This window comes from Elaeis guineensis, chromosome 11 (assembly GCF_000442705.2).
Source record: "Elaeis guineensis isolate ETL-2024a chromosome 11, EG11, whole genome shotgun sequence".
NCBI lineage: Eukaryota > Viridiplantae > Streptophyta > Magnoliopsida > Arecales > Arecaceae > Elaeis > Elaeis guineensis.
Window position 1 is genome coordinate 11,896,660 of NC_026003.2, and position 20,695 is coordinate 11,917,354.

Consider the following 20,695-nt stretch of genomic DNA (forward strand, 5'->3'; position numbering starts at 1 on the left):
AATCGTAGCCATTCGAGTAGAATATATATAATAATCTCCTTCCTTCCTTCTTACATTTTTTCTTCTCCATGAAAGCCTTTCTATTCCAATTGAGAGGGAGCTCCCGTTCCTCCATTTCTTCCAATTTCGTCATTCCTCCAGCCTTTTTTTCAATCATTTTTGCATCTTCTAGAGCATATTTTCTCTTTCTCCCTTCTTTTTTCATTTTTATACTTCTCTTAAATGGTTTCCCCTTTGTTTTCCTATTGTCCTTCCTCATTTCTTGCCTCTTTGCTCCCTTTTTCTTTCCTTTTCGTTTCTTTTTCTTCTGTTTTGATGTTGAGCCCTTAGAATAGGTCTAGAGGTGAGACCCACCAGAGGGATCATGGCTCTCAATCTCCTCACCATCGGGAGATGTTCGAGAATCTTCCTCGATCTTCAATCGAAGTGGGTTCTTTGTCCTAGCCTGCAGACTCCCGTGCTTAGAGGTCAGAAAATCTGATCTTCGAGTAGGTCTTAGATCTTAGAATTGAAGAATTTATGCTGACTGAAGCTGATCTAGAATAACTCTGAGATCAGTATCACATCCCAAGTCGGTAGCAATTATGATCTTGAGCCCTTGCTCGAGAGAGTAGCATCAGCATTTACAAAGAATTTCGATTTGGACTCTATTTTCCTCTCCACCTATTTATCTACAATATCTTTGATCTTTATCAAATTGTTCCCACTCAGCTTGCTCTGAATTTCATCCAAATTCTTTGCTCCTTCATTGTTCTTTGGGATATCCTTCATATAAATTTAAGACCATCTCTTTTTTGAGCACTTTTCCTTCTCAACATCCTTGGAAAAGAGGTTGGTGGTACTTTGGTCCCAACTTCATCATCACCAGGCTTCCTTTGTGTTGACCTCCTAAGTGATTTTGATGATGACCAAATATTGGAGCACATAATTACTAACATTTTCTTTTTAAGTGTTGTAAAGATTAGAAAAAAGAGAGCTCTTTGCACAAAATGAGGAGGAAACCAAATTTAAAGAGCTTTGGCTCAAGAAAAATCAGTTTGGATAAGTCGAGCCGACTCTGATATGGTACAGATTCAATAATTAGGCTAGCACACAGTCGAGCTGGCTCGAGATGGATCCGAGCTGGCTCTCTCAGAGTGACAAAAAGGCTATTTTTGGATTCTGAGAGCCGAGCCAGCTCAAAGACAGATCTGAGCCAGCTCTGTCAGAAAAATAGAAAGTCATTTTCTAATGGAAGCTATCGAGTCATTCGAAGGATGATCCAAACCAACGCTATCAGTCGAACAGAAGGTCTGATTCTTGAAAATTACTGTTCGAGCCGACTCGAGGTCAATCCGAGCCAACTAGAGGTCAATCCAAACTGACTCAAAAATATCTGATAGCTTCAATGATTAGTTCTTATATACAATTTTTTCGACCTGTCAAAGCTCCCAATGGCTATATTTTACCTCCAACAATCAGAAACGGTTAGTTTTGAGCTTCAATCACTTCAAACTTGATGAGAATGCTCAAGATATAAAAAAAAGCAAAAGAAATATTTAAAATATAAATATTCTATTGAAAGAAAAAAATTTGAACTTTCAATATTTAAGAGAACTCACCTACTTCCATCCAAGTATCTCTTGATTCCTTGAGAGCATTGAAGAGCATTAACTCTAAGCATTCAAGAGGACAACAACTAAGCTATATCGACAATAAAATCTACTCAACCAAAGAGCTATATTTGTTGTAAATTTTTTATTTTTTTCCTGTTTGCTGTAATTAGTTTCAGCAGAGACTAAAACTAAGGGAAAGATTTAATTCATCCTTACAATTGGATTGTGTAGCCTTGATCAAGGTGCGTAAAGATTGTAGTTGGTAAATCAAAGGAAAAACCAGCTGGGTTAGTAGATAGTGAGTCCGATTAAAATTATCCAGATATAATCTTGAGTAATTATAGTAAAATTTCTAAGAGTCTTGCTTGGAGAGTGGACGTAGGTGCTGAGTGTGCACCGAACCACTATAAAAATTCTCTTATCTTTGTGTGTATGTGCTTGTCTCCCTCATATTTGCATTCTTACATAGCATTCACTGTATCTTTTTAATAATAGTAAATTAGTTAATTCAGCACATACTTATTCTAAGTTTTAAAAACTCAATTCACTCCCCCCCCCTCTCTCTTAAGTTGTTTGGCTAGGTAATAATTGGTATTAGAGCAGGTGCTCTAATATTACTTGTTAATCTAACCATCAAGAGCTAAAGTTCACAGCAACAAAACAAGGAGACTCACTTATCGAGGGGCAATCCACAAATAAGCCATCATTTTTTAATGGATTGAATTATACCTATTGGAATGCTTGCATGCATATTTTCATACAAGCATTAGATTATGATATGTGTAATATAATCATTAATGACCCGCACACACTGACAATCATTGTAGATGGTATTTCTTCATCCAAACCTGAAAAAGATTGAGATTAAATGGATAAGAAAAATACTCAATCGAATACCAAGACAATGAATGTCCTCTACTGTGCCCTTGATGCAAATGAGTTCAACCGAATTTTCACATGTAATTCTGCAAAGAAAATTTGGGATAAGCTGAAGGTAACGCATGAAGGGAGAAATCAAGTGAAAGAATCTAAGATTAATATGTTTGTTCACCGATATAAGTTATTTAAGATGGATCCTACTGAGTCTATTATTGGCATGTTTACTAGATTTACTGACATTATTAATAGATTTAAAAGCTTAAAAATAGTCTATACTAATGGTGAATTAGTAAAAAAAATTCTCAGATCTTTACCTAGAATGTGAGAGACAAAAGTCACAGCTATCTAAGAGATGAAGGACTTGAGCAAGCTACCACTTGAGGAGCTCATTAAATGCTGATGACACATGAGTTGATATGGGGTAGCACATAGAAGAGGAGATCCGAAAGAAAAAAATAATAGCTTTGAAGTCTACTGCAGCTGAAGAAGATGAAGGACAGTCCACCGAAGATGAAGATGATGAGGATATGGCCCTGATGATCAAGAAGTTTAGAAAGTTCATGGGAAGGAGAAGGCAAGACTTTAGGAAGAAAAATCTATCTAAGGGTGAGCCCAACAGGAAAAAAAAAAAGAGCCACCTTTGTGCTATGAGTGCAAAAGATCCGATCACTTCAAGACCGACTATCCAACATTAAAGATGACCTTCAAAAGGAGTAAAAAGAAGGCAAAGGTCATGATTTGGAGTGACAACAATGAGTCGGATTCAGATGAGGAGACCCAAAATGAAGCCAGCTTGTACTTCATGGCATAAGAAGATGAGATAAATTCTGAATATTCTCTAGAGTGTAAATAAGCTACAAGATGCCTTCTATGATTTGATGACAGACTTTAAGAAGATTAGCATGAAAAATAAAAATCTGAAAACTAAAAATGAGATGCTAATCAAAGAGAAGGAAGAAACCCCTGTAAACTATAACAAATTGAAGGAGAAAAATAAGACATTAAAGAAAGAAGTAGATACACTAAAATCATTGATTGAAAAATTTATATGTAGCTCTAAAAAATTATAGATAATACTAAACAATCAAAGAGGAGTATATGATAGAGTTGGTCAAGGTTATAAACCGAACAGTAAGCAAAAATTTCTTAAAAATTTTTTCACTACATCATCATCTATTGGTAGCACCTCACACATCACTTACTTTAGATGTGGTAGGGTAGGACATAAGGCTTATGTTTGTAATACAAGAAAGTTTAGTGAAAAAATAATTAAAAAAATTTAGGTTTCAAGAGGAACCATGACTGCTGACTCTAAAGGATCTAAGAAAACTTAGGTACCTAAAAAAGTTACTTGATTTTCTTGTAGAAATACCTTGTTACCAATGGATCAAAAAGAAAATGGCATTTAGATAGCGGCTGTTCAAAACATATGACGGGTGATAAGGAGCAATTCTTCACCCTTGAAATAAAAGAAAGGAGAGTAGTCAACCTTGGTGATAATGGCAAAAACAAAATAATCGATATTGATAAAATTCAAATTACCCCCACTACCTTCATTCAGAATGTTCTGTTAGTTGATAATTTAAAGCATAACTTACTTAGCATAAGTCAATTATATGATAAAGGATTTGAAGTAATATTTAAGTTATCTTCTTGCATAATCACTAGTCCCTTTGATGATAGCATCAAATTCATTGGATACAGGCATAACAACATCTACTTGATTGATCTCGATGAGATAGCTATGAAGAATGGCCAATACATTGTTGCTAATAATGCTAAGATCAAAAAAACTAGTTAGTTATGACATCGTAGATTAGGATATGCTAGCATACATACTTTATCTAAATTGACTTCAAATGACTTAGTTAAAGAATTACCTAAGTTAAATTTTTAATATGATCATATTTTTTATGCTTGTCAACTAGAAAAATAAATTAGAAGGAGTTTCAAATCTAAAAATATAGTTTTAACTTCTAAACCATTTGAATTAATTCATATGGACTTATTTGGACTAACTAGGACCACAAACATAGGTGGTAAAAAATATGAACTTGTAATTGTAGATGATTTTTTAAAATTTATATAGATTTTATTTTTAATACATAAAGATGAAACCTTTTCTACTTTTTTAAAATTTTATAAAAAAATTTAAATAAAAAAAATACTATAATTGTTTGTATTCATAGTGATCATGGAACAAAAGTTGAAAATTAAAATTTTAAAAATTTTTGCAATAAAAATGAAATTCAACATAATTTTTCTATACCAAGGACTCCACAGCAAAATTATATAGTTGAAAAAAAAAGAGAGTCCTAGTAGATATGGCCCGTACCATATTGTGTGAAGAAAATTTATCTAGATATTTTTGGATCGAAGCCATAAACACATCATGTTACATCCTAAATAGAGTTTAAATCTAACTGATTTTAAAAAAAAACCCCTATTATCTAAATATTTTTGGGCTGAAGCTATAAACACAACATATTACATCCTAAATAGAGTTTCAATCCGATCGATTTTAAAAAAAAACCCCTATGATCTTTGGAAAGACAAAAGATCCAATATTAACTATTTTCATATTTTTGGTTAGAAATACTTTATTCATAATCATAAAAAAGATAATTCAGATAAATTTGATGCTAAGTCGGATGAGGGTATCTTTCTTGGATACTCCACATCCAGCAAAGTATACAGGATTATCAACAAACGCATCTTAGTTGTTGAAGAATTCATTCATATTATTTTTGATAAAACTAATAACCCTTCCTCGAGAAAAGAAGATTTGCTTGATGATGATATAGGTATCCTAAAAAATAAATTGAAGGACCTCAATATGGAAGAAAAATTAATTCAAAAAGAAGATGAAGCAACAAAGGATGTTGAACAAGAGAAGAGTGCTGAACAAAACGTAACTAGAGAGTATAATGATCTATCCAAAGAGTGGGGGTATGCACATAACCATCCAAGAGACCTTATCATAGGTAATTCTTCATAAGAGATAAGAACTATAGTTTTATTTAGAGATACTTTTGATTACCTTACTTTTGTCTCACAAATTGAATCTAAAAATATAGAAGAGGCTGAAAATGACTTAAACCGGATAATTGCTGTGCAAAAAGAACTTAATCAATTTAAAAAAAATAATGTTTGGATCCTAGTTAGTAGACCTATTGACCACCCCATAATTGAAATAAAATAGATTTTCAATAACAAATTAGATGAATATGATAATATAATTAGAAATAAAATAGATTAGTAACAAAGGGATATAATCAAGAAAAAGTGATTGATTTTGATGAAACATATGCTCATATAGCAAGATTAGAAGCCATTAGACTATTACTTGATTTTACATTCTACATGAACTCTAAATTGTTTCAAATGGATGTAAAGAGTACCTTCTTGAATGGTTATATCTTAGAAGAAGTATTTATAGAACAACCTCCTGAATTTAAAAATCATACTTTTTCTAATCATGTCTTTAAACTAAACAAAGCATTATATGAATTAAAATAAACATCTAGAGCATGGTATGAGAGACTAAGCAAATTCTTATTAGAAAATAAATTCACTAGAGGTAGTGTAGACACAACATTATTTTTGAAAAAAAAATGATGACCTTTTTGTAGTTCAAGTATATGTAGATGACATCATATTTGGAGCTACTAATGAGGATCTTTATCAAAAATTTTCTGAGTTAATGCAGAGAGAATTTGAGATGAGCATGATGGAGAAGCTGACCTTCTTTCTTAGACTTCAAATCAAACAATTAAAGGAAGATATCTTCATCAACTAAATCAAGTACGTAAAAGAGATACTCAAGAAGTTTGGTATGAAGAATGAAAAGGAGATTGGCACACCAATGAGTCCAACGTGCAAACTTGACAAAGATAAAAATGATAAAAGTATAAATGAAAAGCTCTACAAAGGTATAATTAGTTCTCTATTCTATTTAACTGCAGTAGACCAGACATACTTTTTAATGTTTGCATGTGTGCAAGATTCTAATCTAATCCTAAAGAATCACATGTTAGCTATTAAAAGAATTTTTTGATATCTTGTTAACACACCAAACTTGGGATTATAGTATTCAAAACTATCATCAATTAATTTAATAGGATACTCAAATACAGATTATGGAGGATGTAAAATAGATAGAAAGAGCACTAGTGGCACATGCCAATTTTTAGGGTTGAACTTAATTTTATGGCATAACAAAAAGCAAAACTCCATAGCTTTATCAATGGCTGAGGCTGATACATTGCTACGTGGAGTTGCTATGCTCAAATACTATGGATTAAGCAGCAACTCAAAGACTTTAGAATTAAATAAAATAAAATATCTATAAGATATGATAACACTAGTACTATCAATCTAACTAAAAATTTTATTCAATATTTTAGAACTAAATATATTGAAATTAGATATCATTTTATCAAAGATCATATTCAAAATAATAACATTATACTTGAATTTATTTCAACTAAAAAATAATTTAATGATATCTTCACTAAATCTTTAAATGAAGATAGATTTAATGAGATTCGAGGTGAATTAGAAATTTATGATTTTTTTCAATAATTTACTTCAGTATGTTTGTTGTGCTTGTAATGCTTGGCTTGATCCTTATTTTTTCAAAATTTTATTGAATTAATTTAAAATCTTTCAAATTTTCTAAAATTATGGATCGAGCCGGCTCAACTATGCTGCTGAGCTGACTCGACTATCGAGCCAGCTCGATCAGAGGTTCGACCTAGCTCGATATGTCAGGATCCAATTTTTAAAACTATCGATCTTTCTGAAAATCCTATTACTTCTTCATCCGAGCTTGCTCACTCCGAGCTTTTTCTGGCTCTAATCCTAATCCCTCCAAAAATCCTATTTTTTCTCCTCATCCATCCCTCTAATCCTTGGGATCTCTGAGTCATGGCTCCCAAATCTTGCACAGTCGAGGCAAGGATGCGTCGAGCAGCGGCATCGAGCAAAACTCATTCCAAGAAAAAGCAATGCAGAGGCTCAACTCGATCAGCCCCCTCCTCCTTGACCTCTGCTCCAACTCAAGTCTCCACGGCATCTAGAGCTGTTACCATCGGAAGAAAAGTCAATTTTGAGTTTTTGAATGAACAAGGGTTTTGGATTGGATCGTGGATCTAGCAGCAAGGCTGGAAGATAATGTGTTCACTAGAGGTATCGACCAATCCCCACCTTGTCTGAGAGTTTTTTGAAAATCTAAAGATGGATATTGAGTCCATTGGATCAGTAGTAAAGGGTGCTGAGATTATTTTAAATCAAAAGAGATTAGGGCACCTTCTGCAAATGCCCTCCTCTGGACTCCAATCAATTGAATTGCCGAATGATTTTGATGGAATGGAGAGGCTCCTAGGCAAGAATCTTCCAAAGAAGTATGACATTCACAACGCCAACCTTCTGCCCGTTGAACTCAAGCTTTTCCACAGCATGATCAGACAAATTTTCTTCCCACGGACAGAAAGATTCGACTGGATTTCTTTGAGAGATTTTGGCATGATGCATCACATGGTAGAGGGCACTACTATAAACCTGTCTTTCTTCAACATCGAGCAGATGAAAAATACAGTAGGAAAGTCTAAGAGTCAGGCTTGTCTCCCTTATGAAATGGTCTTCACTGTGATATTTAGAGAAGCAAGCATTGAGTTGGATCGTGAGAACTATAAGCCACTCAAACATACTGACTACTACTCCATCCACACTCTCCATCGTATGAAGTTTCACAAAGAGAGAGATGAATGGATTAGAGAAGGTGTAGAAGAGTAGCCCGAAGAAGTTTCTGGATCTTCCTCCTGTTCTCCATCAGATTCAGTCGAACCATCCTCTCCTACACCCGATGCTGGACCATCATCACCAACTCCAGCTGCTGCTCCTTTATCCCCTCCTCCTGCTCTGACTCCTACATCTGTAGCTGGTGAGAATCATCCTGCCTCCCCTCGCACGCCCGCAATGCCTCACACTTTTTTTATTGAAGGAGTTATGGATCAGATGATAGATCGTATGGGCATAATGCTAGTTGACTTCAAGTCTCAGATTTTACAAAGCCATGAGGCACTTCTGGAGCAGACTCAGACTCAATTCCAACAGCTATATCGTGAGCTGCTGAGGATTACATTGAAACTTGAGAGCTCAGAGATAGTGGTGGACCACCGACCTATCGCGGACCAGAGAACTGACTCTTCAGCTTTTTGATAGTACATATCACAAAGTCTTGATGAGCAGAAGACATCCACTGAGAGACTTTTTGATTCATTGAGTCAGCAGATCAGCAATTTATCCTAAAGCTTGAAAATTTTTGAGAAGAGGTAGCTTAGGACAGCTGAGGTGGTTAGTCAATTGAAGGGAGAGGTTGCTAAAATTTTTCGAAGAGTTGAGGAGATCATGATCTCACAGCAGGCTAGCACAGAGATTTTTATCATTGCATTTCATCGAGTTGAGGAGCATTTGGATCAGATTTGGTCTTGAATTTTTTCACCCTCCATCCACCCCAGGTCCTCCATAAGCCAGCCCCACCCTTCCACTCCTAGACCTCCTTTGAGTACCACTATCCGACCTGGCACTGGCTTTCCTCCCCTTCGCTCTGGATCTTTTGCTCGCACCTAGAGTAAGACATCAGCCCCTTCCTCTTCATCATCCTATCCTCTTGACCCTGTTATAGAAAAACTACCGATAAAGACTAGAGTCTTTACCATAGATTATCCTATACCTAGTTTTATCTTTTGGTTATCTTCTTTTTATAATGGATGTTGTATTATTTGAATAGCCTCATTTTGTAAGCAATATAAATCTATACTGAAGCTAATGATTCATGCCTATTTTCCTTTCCTTATCTTCTTTGTCTCCTTGTGTCTTATTGTGAATATTACACGTAAATATTCTTTATGACTGTCTACTTTCAAGTTACATGCTCTGAAAAATTTGAAAATTTAAAGTATTTGACTATCTTGTAATTATTTGTACATATTGTATATCTTGATCATAGTAATTTTCTTTAATGGGTGCTCAATATTTTGTCATCATCAAAAAGGAGGAGATTGTTGACCATCTAAGTGATTGTGATGATGACCAAATATTGGAGCACATAATTACAATTTTTTTTTAATTATTGTAAAGATTGGAAGAAAGAGAACTCTTTGAATAAAATGATGAAGAAACCAAGTTTGGAGAGTTTTGGCTCAAGAAAATCAGTTTGGGCAAGTCGAGCTGATCGACTCTGTCAGCAATCGAGCCAACTCTGGCACAGTATGGGTTCAATAATTAGGCTTGGCACATAGCCGAGCTGACTCGAGATAGATCTGAGTTGGCTCTCTCAGGATGACAAAAAGATTATTTTTTGAATTCTGAAAGCCCAGCCAATCCGAAGACAGATCCGAACCAGTTCTGTCAAAAAAATAGAAAGTTGATTTCTGATGGAAGCTGTCGAGCCAACTAGAAGGATGATCCGAGCCAACTAGAAGGATGATCCAAGCCAACTTTGTCAGTCGAACAGAAGATCTGATTTTTGAAAATTACTGTTCGAGCCATCTTGAGATCAATCCGAACCGACTCAAAGGTGTCTGATAGCTTCAATGGCTAGTTTCTAGATATGATTTTTTCGATCTGTCAAAGCTTTCAATGGCTATATTTTATCTCCAACGATCAGAAATGGCTAGTTTTGAACTCCAATTACTTTAAACTTGATGAAAATACTCAAGATATAAAAAGAAACAAGAAGAGCATTTAAAATATAACTATTTTATAAAAAAAAATTCTAAACTTTCAGCATTTAAGAGAACTCACCTACTTTCATCCAAATATCTCTTAATTCCTTAAGAGTGTTGAAAAGCCATTGAAGAGCATTAACTCTAAGCATTCAAAAGGATAACAACTGAGCTACATCGATAATAAAATCTGCTTAACTAAGGAGCTATATTTGTTGTTTTTTTTATTTTGCTGTAATTAGTTTCAGCAAGAGCTGAAACTATAGAAAAAGTTTAATCCACTCCTGCAATTGGATTGTGTGACCTTAGTCAAGACGTGTAAAGATTGTGGTTGATAAACCAAAGGAAAAATCAACTGGATTAGTGGATAGTAAGCCTGGTTAAAACTATCTAGCTATAATCTTGCGAGATTATAGTAAAATTTTCGAAAGTCTTGCTTGAGGAGTGGACGTAGGTACTGAGTGTGCATCGAATTATTATAAAAATTTTCTTATGTTTGTGTGTGTGCTTGCCTTCCTCATATTTGCATTCTTACATAGCATTCACTGCATCTTTTCATCAATAGTAAATTAGTTAATTCAGCACATTCTTGTTCTAAATTTTAAAAATCTAATTCACCCCCTTCCCCTCTTGGATTGTTTGGATGGGCAACACTTTGTCAATCCATGAATAAAAATATAGGTTTTTCTTTGTTTTAACTAACTACCTATAAAGTTTTAGTTGGGTTCGGGCTGACCCAGTTGATCCATGAATAAAAATGATATGTCCTTGATGAGGACCAAAAAGATTTTCACACAATGCTCAATGTCAAGATACCTTCTCAACATCAATTGTTAAATAAGCAGAATTTGTATAATGCCGGACTGAGTCTGATTAACTCTCTCGATATAGTTTTAGTTTTCTCTTTATTTTTCTTACTTCATCTATTACTTTATATTTTTCAACTAAGTCTTTTGCTCTGCATCGAGTCATGAAGCCTACTACCAAGATGATTTGAAATACGGTGAAGAAGAGGTTTGGTTCCTCTCGAGGAGATTCTTCTTGGGGGCCTTCATGCTCAAAGAAGTAAAGAAATAAAGTCAAAAGTCCTCCAGCACAGTGGACAACTCCTGAACTGATCAGAATCGCTCCACCTCCACCAATTCTGAGATTCAAAGCTTCCAGCTCGACCACTATAGATGCCGAGGACAACCTCCAAATTGTCGAAGCAACTCCCATTTAAGTAGCTCCATTGGTGTTTGCTCTGCCAATGTCTTTAGAGTCAGGCTCTTCTCAAGCTCTTGCTTCTCCTCTCCAGTGCTCATCCACACAAGAGTCTTCTATTGTGACAATAGGGTTGATGTCAGGCATGAACCGAGGAAAGGTGCCCCAATCTTCTTCAAAGCTTATCGATCACCCTCCTTGGGATTCATCCAAGGAGGATTTTATTGCTTTGGAGATGAGAGTCTGGGCCAATGAGTTTGCTCTCCGCAATATTTAGCAAGTCCAAGAGCTGATGAAGATGATCTTGTTGCTGGCCAACTGGTCAAAAAGAAAAGCTCATCTTTGGATAAGATTATATTTTTTTGTTATGCATTGCTTCTCGAGATAAGTCTGCTTCACTTTTCCTCTTTCACACCATCAGTATCCTAATCTTTTAACTTTGTTACTTTCTTTGTTCTTTTATAGTTGATGCATGATACAACTATTATGCATGAGGGACAAACTGGTTTCGACCGACTTAGTCACTCATCGGAGAAAAGGGCTTAGACCGCTGAAGCTCGGGCCCAAGTCACTGAAGAACTCCTCATAACTACTGAGAAGCAAGAGGCAAAAATGCCAAAGAAAGAGCTTGGCTTGATGCCGAGCTCACTGTAAGTTGAGAGAAGGTAGCTGCACTCAAGGCCCAGCTAGTGAAAGGGAAGAAGACTACCATCGAGCTCGAGAAGAGCTCAACCTCTGCGAGCTAGTCATTGTAGCCTTCAAGAAAAAATGGACTGCCATCGAGATGCCAGCTAAAGAGAAGACAACTGCCGCTGAGGCCTCTACTCAAGATGCTGCTGCTCGAGCAATCACCGACTTCAAAAATTCTCAATATTTTACTGAAGAAGTCATCAAGAGATCAGCAAAGGCTTATCAACTCGACTTCGAGGATTGCAAAGCTCAAATTGCTTAGTTGTATCCTGAAGTTGACCTGAGCAAATTTAGGCTTGTAGATGAAGCTGAAAAAGATCTTAGAGCAAGCTTGAAGCAACCGCAAGTAGAGCTCAAACCTACTGCATTCACAAAATTTCTAATTGCTTCTCATGCCATGATAGTTGCTGATGCTTCTACTAAGATTTAGTTTTTTATACTTTTTTTTTGGACTTTGTAATAAAAAGAACTTGTAATAAATCTTCATTAATGTAAAGTTAAATTTCTAGTTGAAATGTTCTTTTTTTGCGTGAAATATTCTTTCATGCAATCGATCTCTTGTTGCTCATTTTTTATTTTCTTTGTTGCTCACTTTTTATTTCACACAATGGATCTCTTGTTTCTTTTGCAGGCTCCCAATCGGCTATATCCAAATCTTCTATAGAGGAGAAGGTTTGGAAAGCCAATGCTGGGGCTAGGGCTAGGGCTACCAAGGAGGATGCAGTCAAGGAGATAAAGAAGGCGGTAGAAAAAACTAAGGGGGGCATTGAGGAAATAGCTTGGCCCAAGATCGAGCTTCTTACTGCTATGGAAAACTCAACCTCCTCAAGCATTCAATTTAATTGGAGAGATCGGTGGAGAAGTAGCTTAAAAAGACCTTCGAGGGTATGATCAAGGTAGAGAGGTTGGTGGCGAAGGAGCTCAGGAAGAAGGTTAAGGTGGTCGAAAAGCATGCTGTCGTTGAGAATGCCATCCAGCCAAGTGCATGTTAATGGATCAGCTTATCTTCCATCTCAACTTAGCTGCATGCTATTGTTACAAAGATCCAGAATAAGTATTCTATAACCATGGAGCAGTATTGAAAAATTGATCCATTCATTCAAAAACACCAAATGAGAGCATGTCAATTGATCAGAAGATTACAACTGCTTAGGAAGCTTGTCATTTGTCCCATGTCTCTGCAAGCCGCATGTCTTTGTCTCATTACATATTTGCAAATGTTAAGAATCTTTCTTACATGTTCTAGCATTCACAATTTTACTAAATGTAAGGATCCAGATTTAGATAGGATAATCAATGCACAAAGGGCTCGCAAAACTATTTCATTACCCATCAGAGCAAGCAATATTTTAACCCAATAGCATGCAACTTTTAGGTCTGGTTTGGCTCTCTGTACCTAAAGTGGTGTATTAATGGGCTCGTTCTCGTATCGTATATTTGTATCTTTGCCTTCATGGTTATGAAGATAGCGAAATTCTTATTGCACCGCAGGCGGTGCAGGACGAGCTACACTGCGTGCGGTGATTGGCGCAGAAACCGCCCCCACCCCTCCTCCACACCCTGTGGTGACCAATCACCGTGCAGTATTGAATTTGTTCACCGCACGCGGTGCACAAAGAGTCGCTCTACGAAGATACATATAGGCACATGCAGGCCCAGCCAAAATTTCACAACTACAAGGCACCTGGCGGCCGAAACTTGGGCTTTGGTTCGGTGGTCACGCAGGATTGGGTCGTCTATTCTGCTGATTAGGTTGGGCCACATCCATGATAATAAACGAGTCAAATCTGTTTTACAAAGCCGATCCAATTGGAAATGACTCAAATGTGTGTCAAGTGCCACAAAGACCTACGCTATATGCAACCAAGACAATATGAAGATAAAAACTTTCAGATTATTTGGAACTTTTTCCTTTAACATGCAGAATCAAATACTTCTCTTCCATCCAAATGTGGTGATTTGCATAAACCATGTAGCTACTTGCACCAAGCATCAAGCTAGCACAGGCTCAGGCACTTGGAATCAGAGTATCTTCCAACCCACATCCATGCTGGTCTAATTAGAAATATATTCATAGGTTTCTTAAATAAATACAAGAAACATGATGCACAAGATTCAAAATAACTACATCTAAGAGTAAGCAAGAAGCCATCTCCCATTCCTTTGGGACCAAACAATTACAAGCACTTCCAAAGAGCAATGCTATGTTGGCAACCCTCATTCAAGATAATCTCAAAACTCTAAAATCCTTTTGCCGAGAAGCATCTCACTTCATTTAGTGGTGGATGGGGAGCGCGAGAAAGGAATTATTTCTCTTAGATGAATCACAAGAGAGTTAGCCAATATGAAATCACTAACTAAATTCTGGAAAATTGCAACATATAATTGAGGCATAAGGTTAGTAAACAACTAAACAAAACATAGAAAAATATGATATGTAATGACAGAAATTAAACCTCTGGAAGTGTCTCTGCAAGAGTTCTATTTGTTCCTTTCAGCAAACTAGGCTAGTTCGAACCAAAAGTATCAGCAAGAAAACCTCCAGCAGATATTGGAAGTAAAGAAACATGTAGGGTTGTATGCTTTCATCCTGACAAATTATAAAACCAAGAATTTCATGTTCATAACATCAATCAAAGTTTAAGCAAACTATGTTATGCTGAAAAATAAACTGATAAATTTTTATGAAGAACAATAATTAAAATCAAATAAGCATAGAAGAACAAATCCTATTGCCAAATTGATATGAGAATATCAGAACATTTCACAAGTAAAAAATATACATTGCATAATTCTCATTCCTAGAACACAACACAATACTGCGAACACTTCATGAATCTATGCGGTATATCATACAAAATAGAACTATCATTTTAGAATTCTACAGAATGTTTAACGAAAATAAAATTTCAGAAATCAGACCATTTGCAGTAAAAAAGAGGAAAAACAATTATAGAGCACATACATGCGCCTCTAGCAGATTACTTATTTGTTTCTAATTAGAAATGCTCTGACCGCTTCTCAAGTAATTGATAAGAATAGACTTCCCAACGCCAGTTGGACCAACAATCACAGTTTTGTTTGACCCTTTAAGATGTCTTCAAGAACTGACAAAAAAAAATATATGAAGAAAATTAGTACTTTCAAGTCTGATTTTTTCCTTCAAGATGATAGAAACAGATATAACTCGAAGATATATTGGTATTTCAAGATCTATATATTGGGAGCTTTCAATATAATGGAGATCCCCACAACTAGGGTTATGATTAGGATTTCAACCAAAAATAATCCCAGAGAGAGAGAAAATGGAAAACCACTTGGGAGGGAGGAAAGCTTGCCAGGAGGAGCTCGACAATGATAAAGACCTAGAAAGAAAAGGGGGCAGATGGTGGGTCGAACAAGCGATCGGGGGAATATGGGGAACCTAACGATGCTTATAAGCGTCATCTCATCTGGCTTCTGACAATACTTTTAAGCATCATATATTGTTGCTTACCAAGTTAGTCTCAGGAAAGGCTCTTCCATTCTTGCCGACACTTACGAGCATCACTAGCTATCGATACTAACGAGCTACATTTGGAAATCTTGGCGCAGCTGGCAACTTGTTGATGCTTTCTCCTAGAGTCGGCAGATTAGAGTCGAAGAATCTTCTTTTTACTGTGGTATCTTCTGATCAAAGAAAAAAAGATAATTAAATCTTAGTGTTGAAAGAAATCATCTGAAAAAGATGCCATATCTCGCAGCATAGCCTTCCATTTTGCAAAGCCTTCATACTCATCCTGAAATGAATGAAATGAAAATCTTTGTTTCTTTTTCAATTAGCAATCATCTTGTGTGTTCCATGGGAGCACAAGATGATAGATGCATATCCAAAAGAAAGTTGCTAGATACTATGATTACTTAATGACCGTAAGAATGCTAGTTGTTTTGCATGGATATAAGATCTAGACTAAAAGAAATACCCTCCTATATTTTGATTGGAATTGTGCAAATACCTCACTGTATCTCTAACTGCTATTGCATTTGTCACATTATCACAATATGGCTCATCCTCCTCCTAATTGGGATCAGAGCTCGTCGGAGCTGCCTCCACGTGATAGGTTTTGTAGAGGTAGTTCACTAGAAGCGGTAATTATATGATGTGGATTTGTTTGTCATAATTACCATCACCTCTATGAACAAAACCCATCCCCAAACTGTAGACCTAGCTCCATGCCCTCCTCCAACCCTAACCCCCTCCCTCTTCCCCAAGATGACAACAATGAGGAGGACTACAACAACGATCTCCCCCACCTCAAATCCTATCCCAATCCCTCTTTGATGAGGAAGATTATCCTGAGCCCAACCGTATCATGGCAACCGTGCCTTCTCCTAACTAGTTTTCATGGTGGAAGTCCCTCCTCTATCTCAAGACTTGGAGAACGGAAGTCCGCAAACTTCAAAGCATCCGAAGGAAAGCTTTTAGGATGGGTGTCTGCTACGACATCAAGTTTTGCCTCCAGCGCCTCCACCAAGCCTACCTCTTCTTCCTCCGCCTTCGCCATTGACGGCATGCCATCTCCAGTTTCCCACCATATCAACCTTCTTTTTGATGGCCTTGCTGACTTCTTTTGGAGGCGCCCGGAGGAATCCAAGAGGTATAGGAAAGACGAGGCTAAAGACATCGGTTCCAAGAAATCCAAGAAGCACGGGATGGAGGATTAAATTTATATTCTTTCCTGAAATTCATAACTTGGTCTCATTTGTGCTATTATACAAATTTCCAGGATTAAATTTATAGTGCGCCTTTTTTATTAGGATCTACAAGGTTTATATTCTTTTCAATTTTATTAAATGAACCTTAAGAACTTTCGGAGAGTATAAAATCTAGAAATGCCAAAAAAATTAATATCGATCCCATTAAAAAAAGGCCATCCAGTGAGCTAGAAAGATATGCATAATATATACCTTGGCAATTGTGGTCACGATAGTGGAGACGATGAGAGAACGTGGATTGCAGATAACCTTACATCACTATGATAAAATCTCGAATACCGTATTTGCTTGGACATGATCATAGCAACGGGAAATGGTAAGTTTCACCCTAAATGCACTACCCAAACCCTTAACTCTACTTCCTTTCTCACATCCAACGGCTTGCAACTAGCATAAAACTTATGCCAAAAAAAAAAAAAAACTTATTATCAGCTAGCTTTGACTTGAGGAAAGCTAGATGAGTCCAAAAAGAAGGCACAAGTGGGGGGCAAAAATATCCATGCAAGCTCAAACACCAACCACAAGCTCAATGAGTGGAAAACTCAATGGACCTTCAAATCCAATAATTATCTTCAGCCCACCCTTCCCTCCTCCTCCTTTGTGGCCTCATCCCCCAAAAACCACACCAAACCTCACCCTTCTCTCCCATGGCTTCCATAGCCACCACCTTCTTTTCTAGAACACCATCCTCCCTCCCCTCCTTCTCCAAAACAATCTCTTGCCCCACTTCCTCCACCTTCCTCTTCCTCTCCACCAAGAAAAGATCTCCTCCACCGTCCCTCCGGCCGCCCCCGCCCTCCCCTCGCGCCACGGCCGCCACAAGCGGCACCCAGAAACCCTCCGTCGAGAGCGACGAGCGAATCCAGCAAGTCCACACCGTCGCCGAGTTCGACGCCGCCCTCCGGTCCGCCAAGAACAAGCTGGTCGTCGTCGAATACGCCGCCAGCCACAGCCCCAACAGCCGCCGCATCTACCCTTGCATGGTGGAGCTCAGCCGCACGTGCGGCGACGTCGACTTCCTTCTCGTCATGGGCGACGAGTCCGACGAGACCCGCCGGCTCTGCCAGCGTGAAGGCGTCGACAAGGTCCCCCACTTCACCTTCTACAAGTGCATGGAGAAGATACACGAGGAGGAGGCCATCGGCCCCGACCAATTGGTCGGCGACGTGCTATACTACGGCGACAACCATTCCGGGGTGGTGCAGCTCCACCGCCGGGAGGACGTCGAGGCTCTGATCGACGAGCACCGGGGGATCGAGGGGAAGCTGGTGGTGCTCGACGTCGGGCTGAAGCACTGCGGGCCGTGCGTCAAGGTCTACCCGACGGTGGTCAAGTTGTCGAGGTCGATGGCGGATGCCGTCGTGTTCGCGAGGATGAACGGTGATGAGAACGATAGTTGTATGAAGTTTTTGAAAGACATGGACGTGGTGGAGGTGCCAACCTTCTTGTTTATAAAGAATGGGAAGATATGTGGGAGGTATGTTGGGTCAGGAAAGGGGGAGCTTGTAGGGGAGATCCTTAGATACCAAGGGGTGAGGGTTACTTGAGAGATTTTAGAGGGTATTCACATTATTGCATGGTATTCTTCTCCGTTGATTTCACACATTGGAGAAAAGCATGTTTCAGTTCTGAATTTGTGTTTTACAAAGATGATAAAAAAAATTTCATGGTAGATAATAAAATACGGAAGGAGAGAGAATATATATATATATATATATATAGTCTGCGTATGTATGTTGTGTTGTTTGCTACAACTACATCAATATATAGCCTAACAAGAAATATGAATCATATTTGGAGCAGCATAACAACATAATGATAAATATACTTAAGAATACAGATTTGATTGATGAAGGATTCTGCAATCCATTAATACACCGGAGGAATTGGGAGGTTAAAGTAAAAAAAAATTCTCATATACTCTGCTTCAAGTGAAAGCATCCTAAAGGATAACGGCTTATCCAATCGTCCAACTTTTTTAGCCTTCCAGGGGACAGTAAGGCATTGACTCCAAACAACTCATTAATCTCATTACCAGCAAGAGTATTTGGGAAGAATTTTTTTACAAAAGGCAAGAAATTTTGGCCTGGTTTATTAGCAAGACCAAATAATTTTCATTGGCCACAGTTGCCCCCAGAATGAGTTGGGCTCCAAAGCTTGGGCTATGAATAGAAACTGTTGTGGCCAATCCTCTATTGCACCTAGCTCCGGCGAAGAGCAACTTGCAAAAAAAGTCCACGGACCAAAATTATGTCCAACGGGGACCCTCCGATATATAAGTCAGAGAGGAGTGATGAATAGCAGATAGAATATTCAAAGTAGTAGAGTGTTAGCTCAGAAGTCTTTTCCAATGCTATTCATTTACCACTCTTTCATAGACGAGTTGTTGGTAACCATTTGTAACGGTTAGACACGTGGATCCCGCTTATTCTGGCACTACGTGATCATGGGATAGCAATTAATACCCACTGATGATCATGGTACGTGGCCGTTATGTACTTTCTGTGCTGGCAGTTTCTAATATACCGATTTTATGTCGGTAGTCAGAGTACGGTGACTGTATGTCGATAATTGTAGAAATTTGAATGACCATCGGTTGGAGACTCTAGCATACCGACTGATCATCAGTTTAATAGTCGGTCAAGTCGTTATAGTTGAATTGTATCTGCCAAAGAATTGGTTGAGAGTTACCGATTGTCAGTCGGTTTACCAATTGATAGCCAGTAATCTATGCCTATTAGGTCAATTGAAAGTCAGGTGATGTATTGTAATTGAACCGAAACTCATCCTGCAGTGTCGCTTTGGCAGTCCATCGCCCGCAATTGATAGATGGTCGGTTGGCCAATTATGAATCGGAGAAGCAGATTGAATTACTCCAACAGTTACCCCCCACTTTCAAGTCCAAGGTGGCTTGAAAAGTGGATTGACACGTGGCTTGACACATTGGACGAAGGAAGTTGTCATATGTTATCTCGAGCCCTGATTTAGCTGCAAACATTAATGAGTGCTTCGAAAAACGAAGAGTCTTCAGTCATTTTGTAGCTTCGATAATCATGAAACCATCATTGGGATGTCGATTCGAGAAGACAGTTAGGCGGTCGAACGATTCGGTTGATTTGATTCTGATTAGTCGATTGTCGTCACGTGTCCGGATGTTATTGGCTTTTAATCGTTCATGTGGATAGAGATGACGTGGCACGATCTAATGGTTGGTGTGTCGAACTGTCCAATCAATGATCGGTCTTGATGTAGCCATGTGTCAAAGTCTAGGATAATTTTGATTTGAACAAATTTATCTCGACCATTGACGGGCCCTATATATATAATGTCATTTTTATTTGGATTTTCTTTTTCTTTACTTGTTATTCTCTCTTGCAACTAAAAACTTTGTTTTCGATGTTAAGAGCTTCAAGATTCTAGGAGTCTTCCTCCTTGTATTTTTGTGGTCTCTAGATCATCCTTTAGTTTTAGGTTAGGCTTCTCTTTCTTTTCTTCCTCTTGTTTGATTTCCTTCCCTGCAATTTTCAATAGCTAGTAGGAGTAGAAAGGATAGAGAGAAGGTTAGAGTAGACGAGGCCCCTCAGGATAGTCGATCGGATGACCCGACTGACAATTCTCCTTTGGGTCCGGACATGAAAGTTTCTTTCTTATCTGGATCCAATGTCGATCGGCTCCGAAAATAATATCATATCCCGAAGCAATTTCAACTCTTTGCACCTTATTCGGATGGTCGGATGAGTTCTCCTCTAGATCAGGTGGTGATTTATGTGAAGGACTTTTGGGCTGATTTTCATTTTCCAATTTCGGAGTTCGTTCGGAATCTCCTTAATTATTGCTATCTTT

The 20,695-nt window shown here is 37.8% G+C and overlaps 1 protein-coding gene and 1 long non-coding RNA gene across 4 annotated transcripts; one reads left to right on the forward strand and one right to left on the reverse strand.

Annotated features, from left to right (window-relative positions):
* Positions 1-14,041: 14,041 nt before the first annotated feature.
* LOC140852512 (uncharacterized) lies at positions 14,042-17,225 on the reverse strand. Of its 3 annotated transcripts, none has more exons than XR_012135393.1 (3): positions 15,594-16,833; positions 15,063-15,204; positions 14,042-14,687 (listed from the first exon to the last, which is right to left on the reverse strand). It is a non-coding gene; the product is annotated as an uncharacterized lncRNA (long non-coding RNA). The 3 variants fall into 3 exon arrangements; XR_012135394.1 differs by lacking the exon at positions 14,042-14,687 and adding an exon at positions 17,045-17,225 and having other exon boundaries at positions 14,699-15,204; positions 15,594-15,766; XR_012135392.1 differs by lacking the exon at positions 14,042-14,687 and having other exon boundaries at positions 14,699-15,204; positions 15,594-15,766; positions 16,093-16,833.
* A 207-nt stretch (positions 17,226-17,432) lies between these two features.
* On the forward strand, positions 17,433-18,485 carry LOC105061200 (thioredoxin-like protein CDSP32, chloroplastic). Its single transcript, XM_010945174.4, has one exon. It carries the CDS (start codon positions 17,500-17,502, stop codon positions 18,397-18,399), a length of 900 nt encoding a protein of 299 aa, XP_010943476.1. The 5' UTR covers positions 17,433-17,499; the 3' UTR covers positions 18,400-18,485.
* Positions 18,486-20,695: the final 2,210 nt, after the last annotated feature.

What these genes read in the sequence shown, in the direction of transcription:
- LOC105061200 (XM_010945174.4), top strand. Translation starts at nt 17,500, where the DNA reads ATGGCTTCCATAGCCACCACCTTCTTTTCTAGAACACCATCCTCCCTC.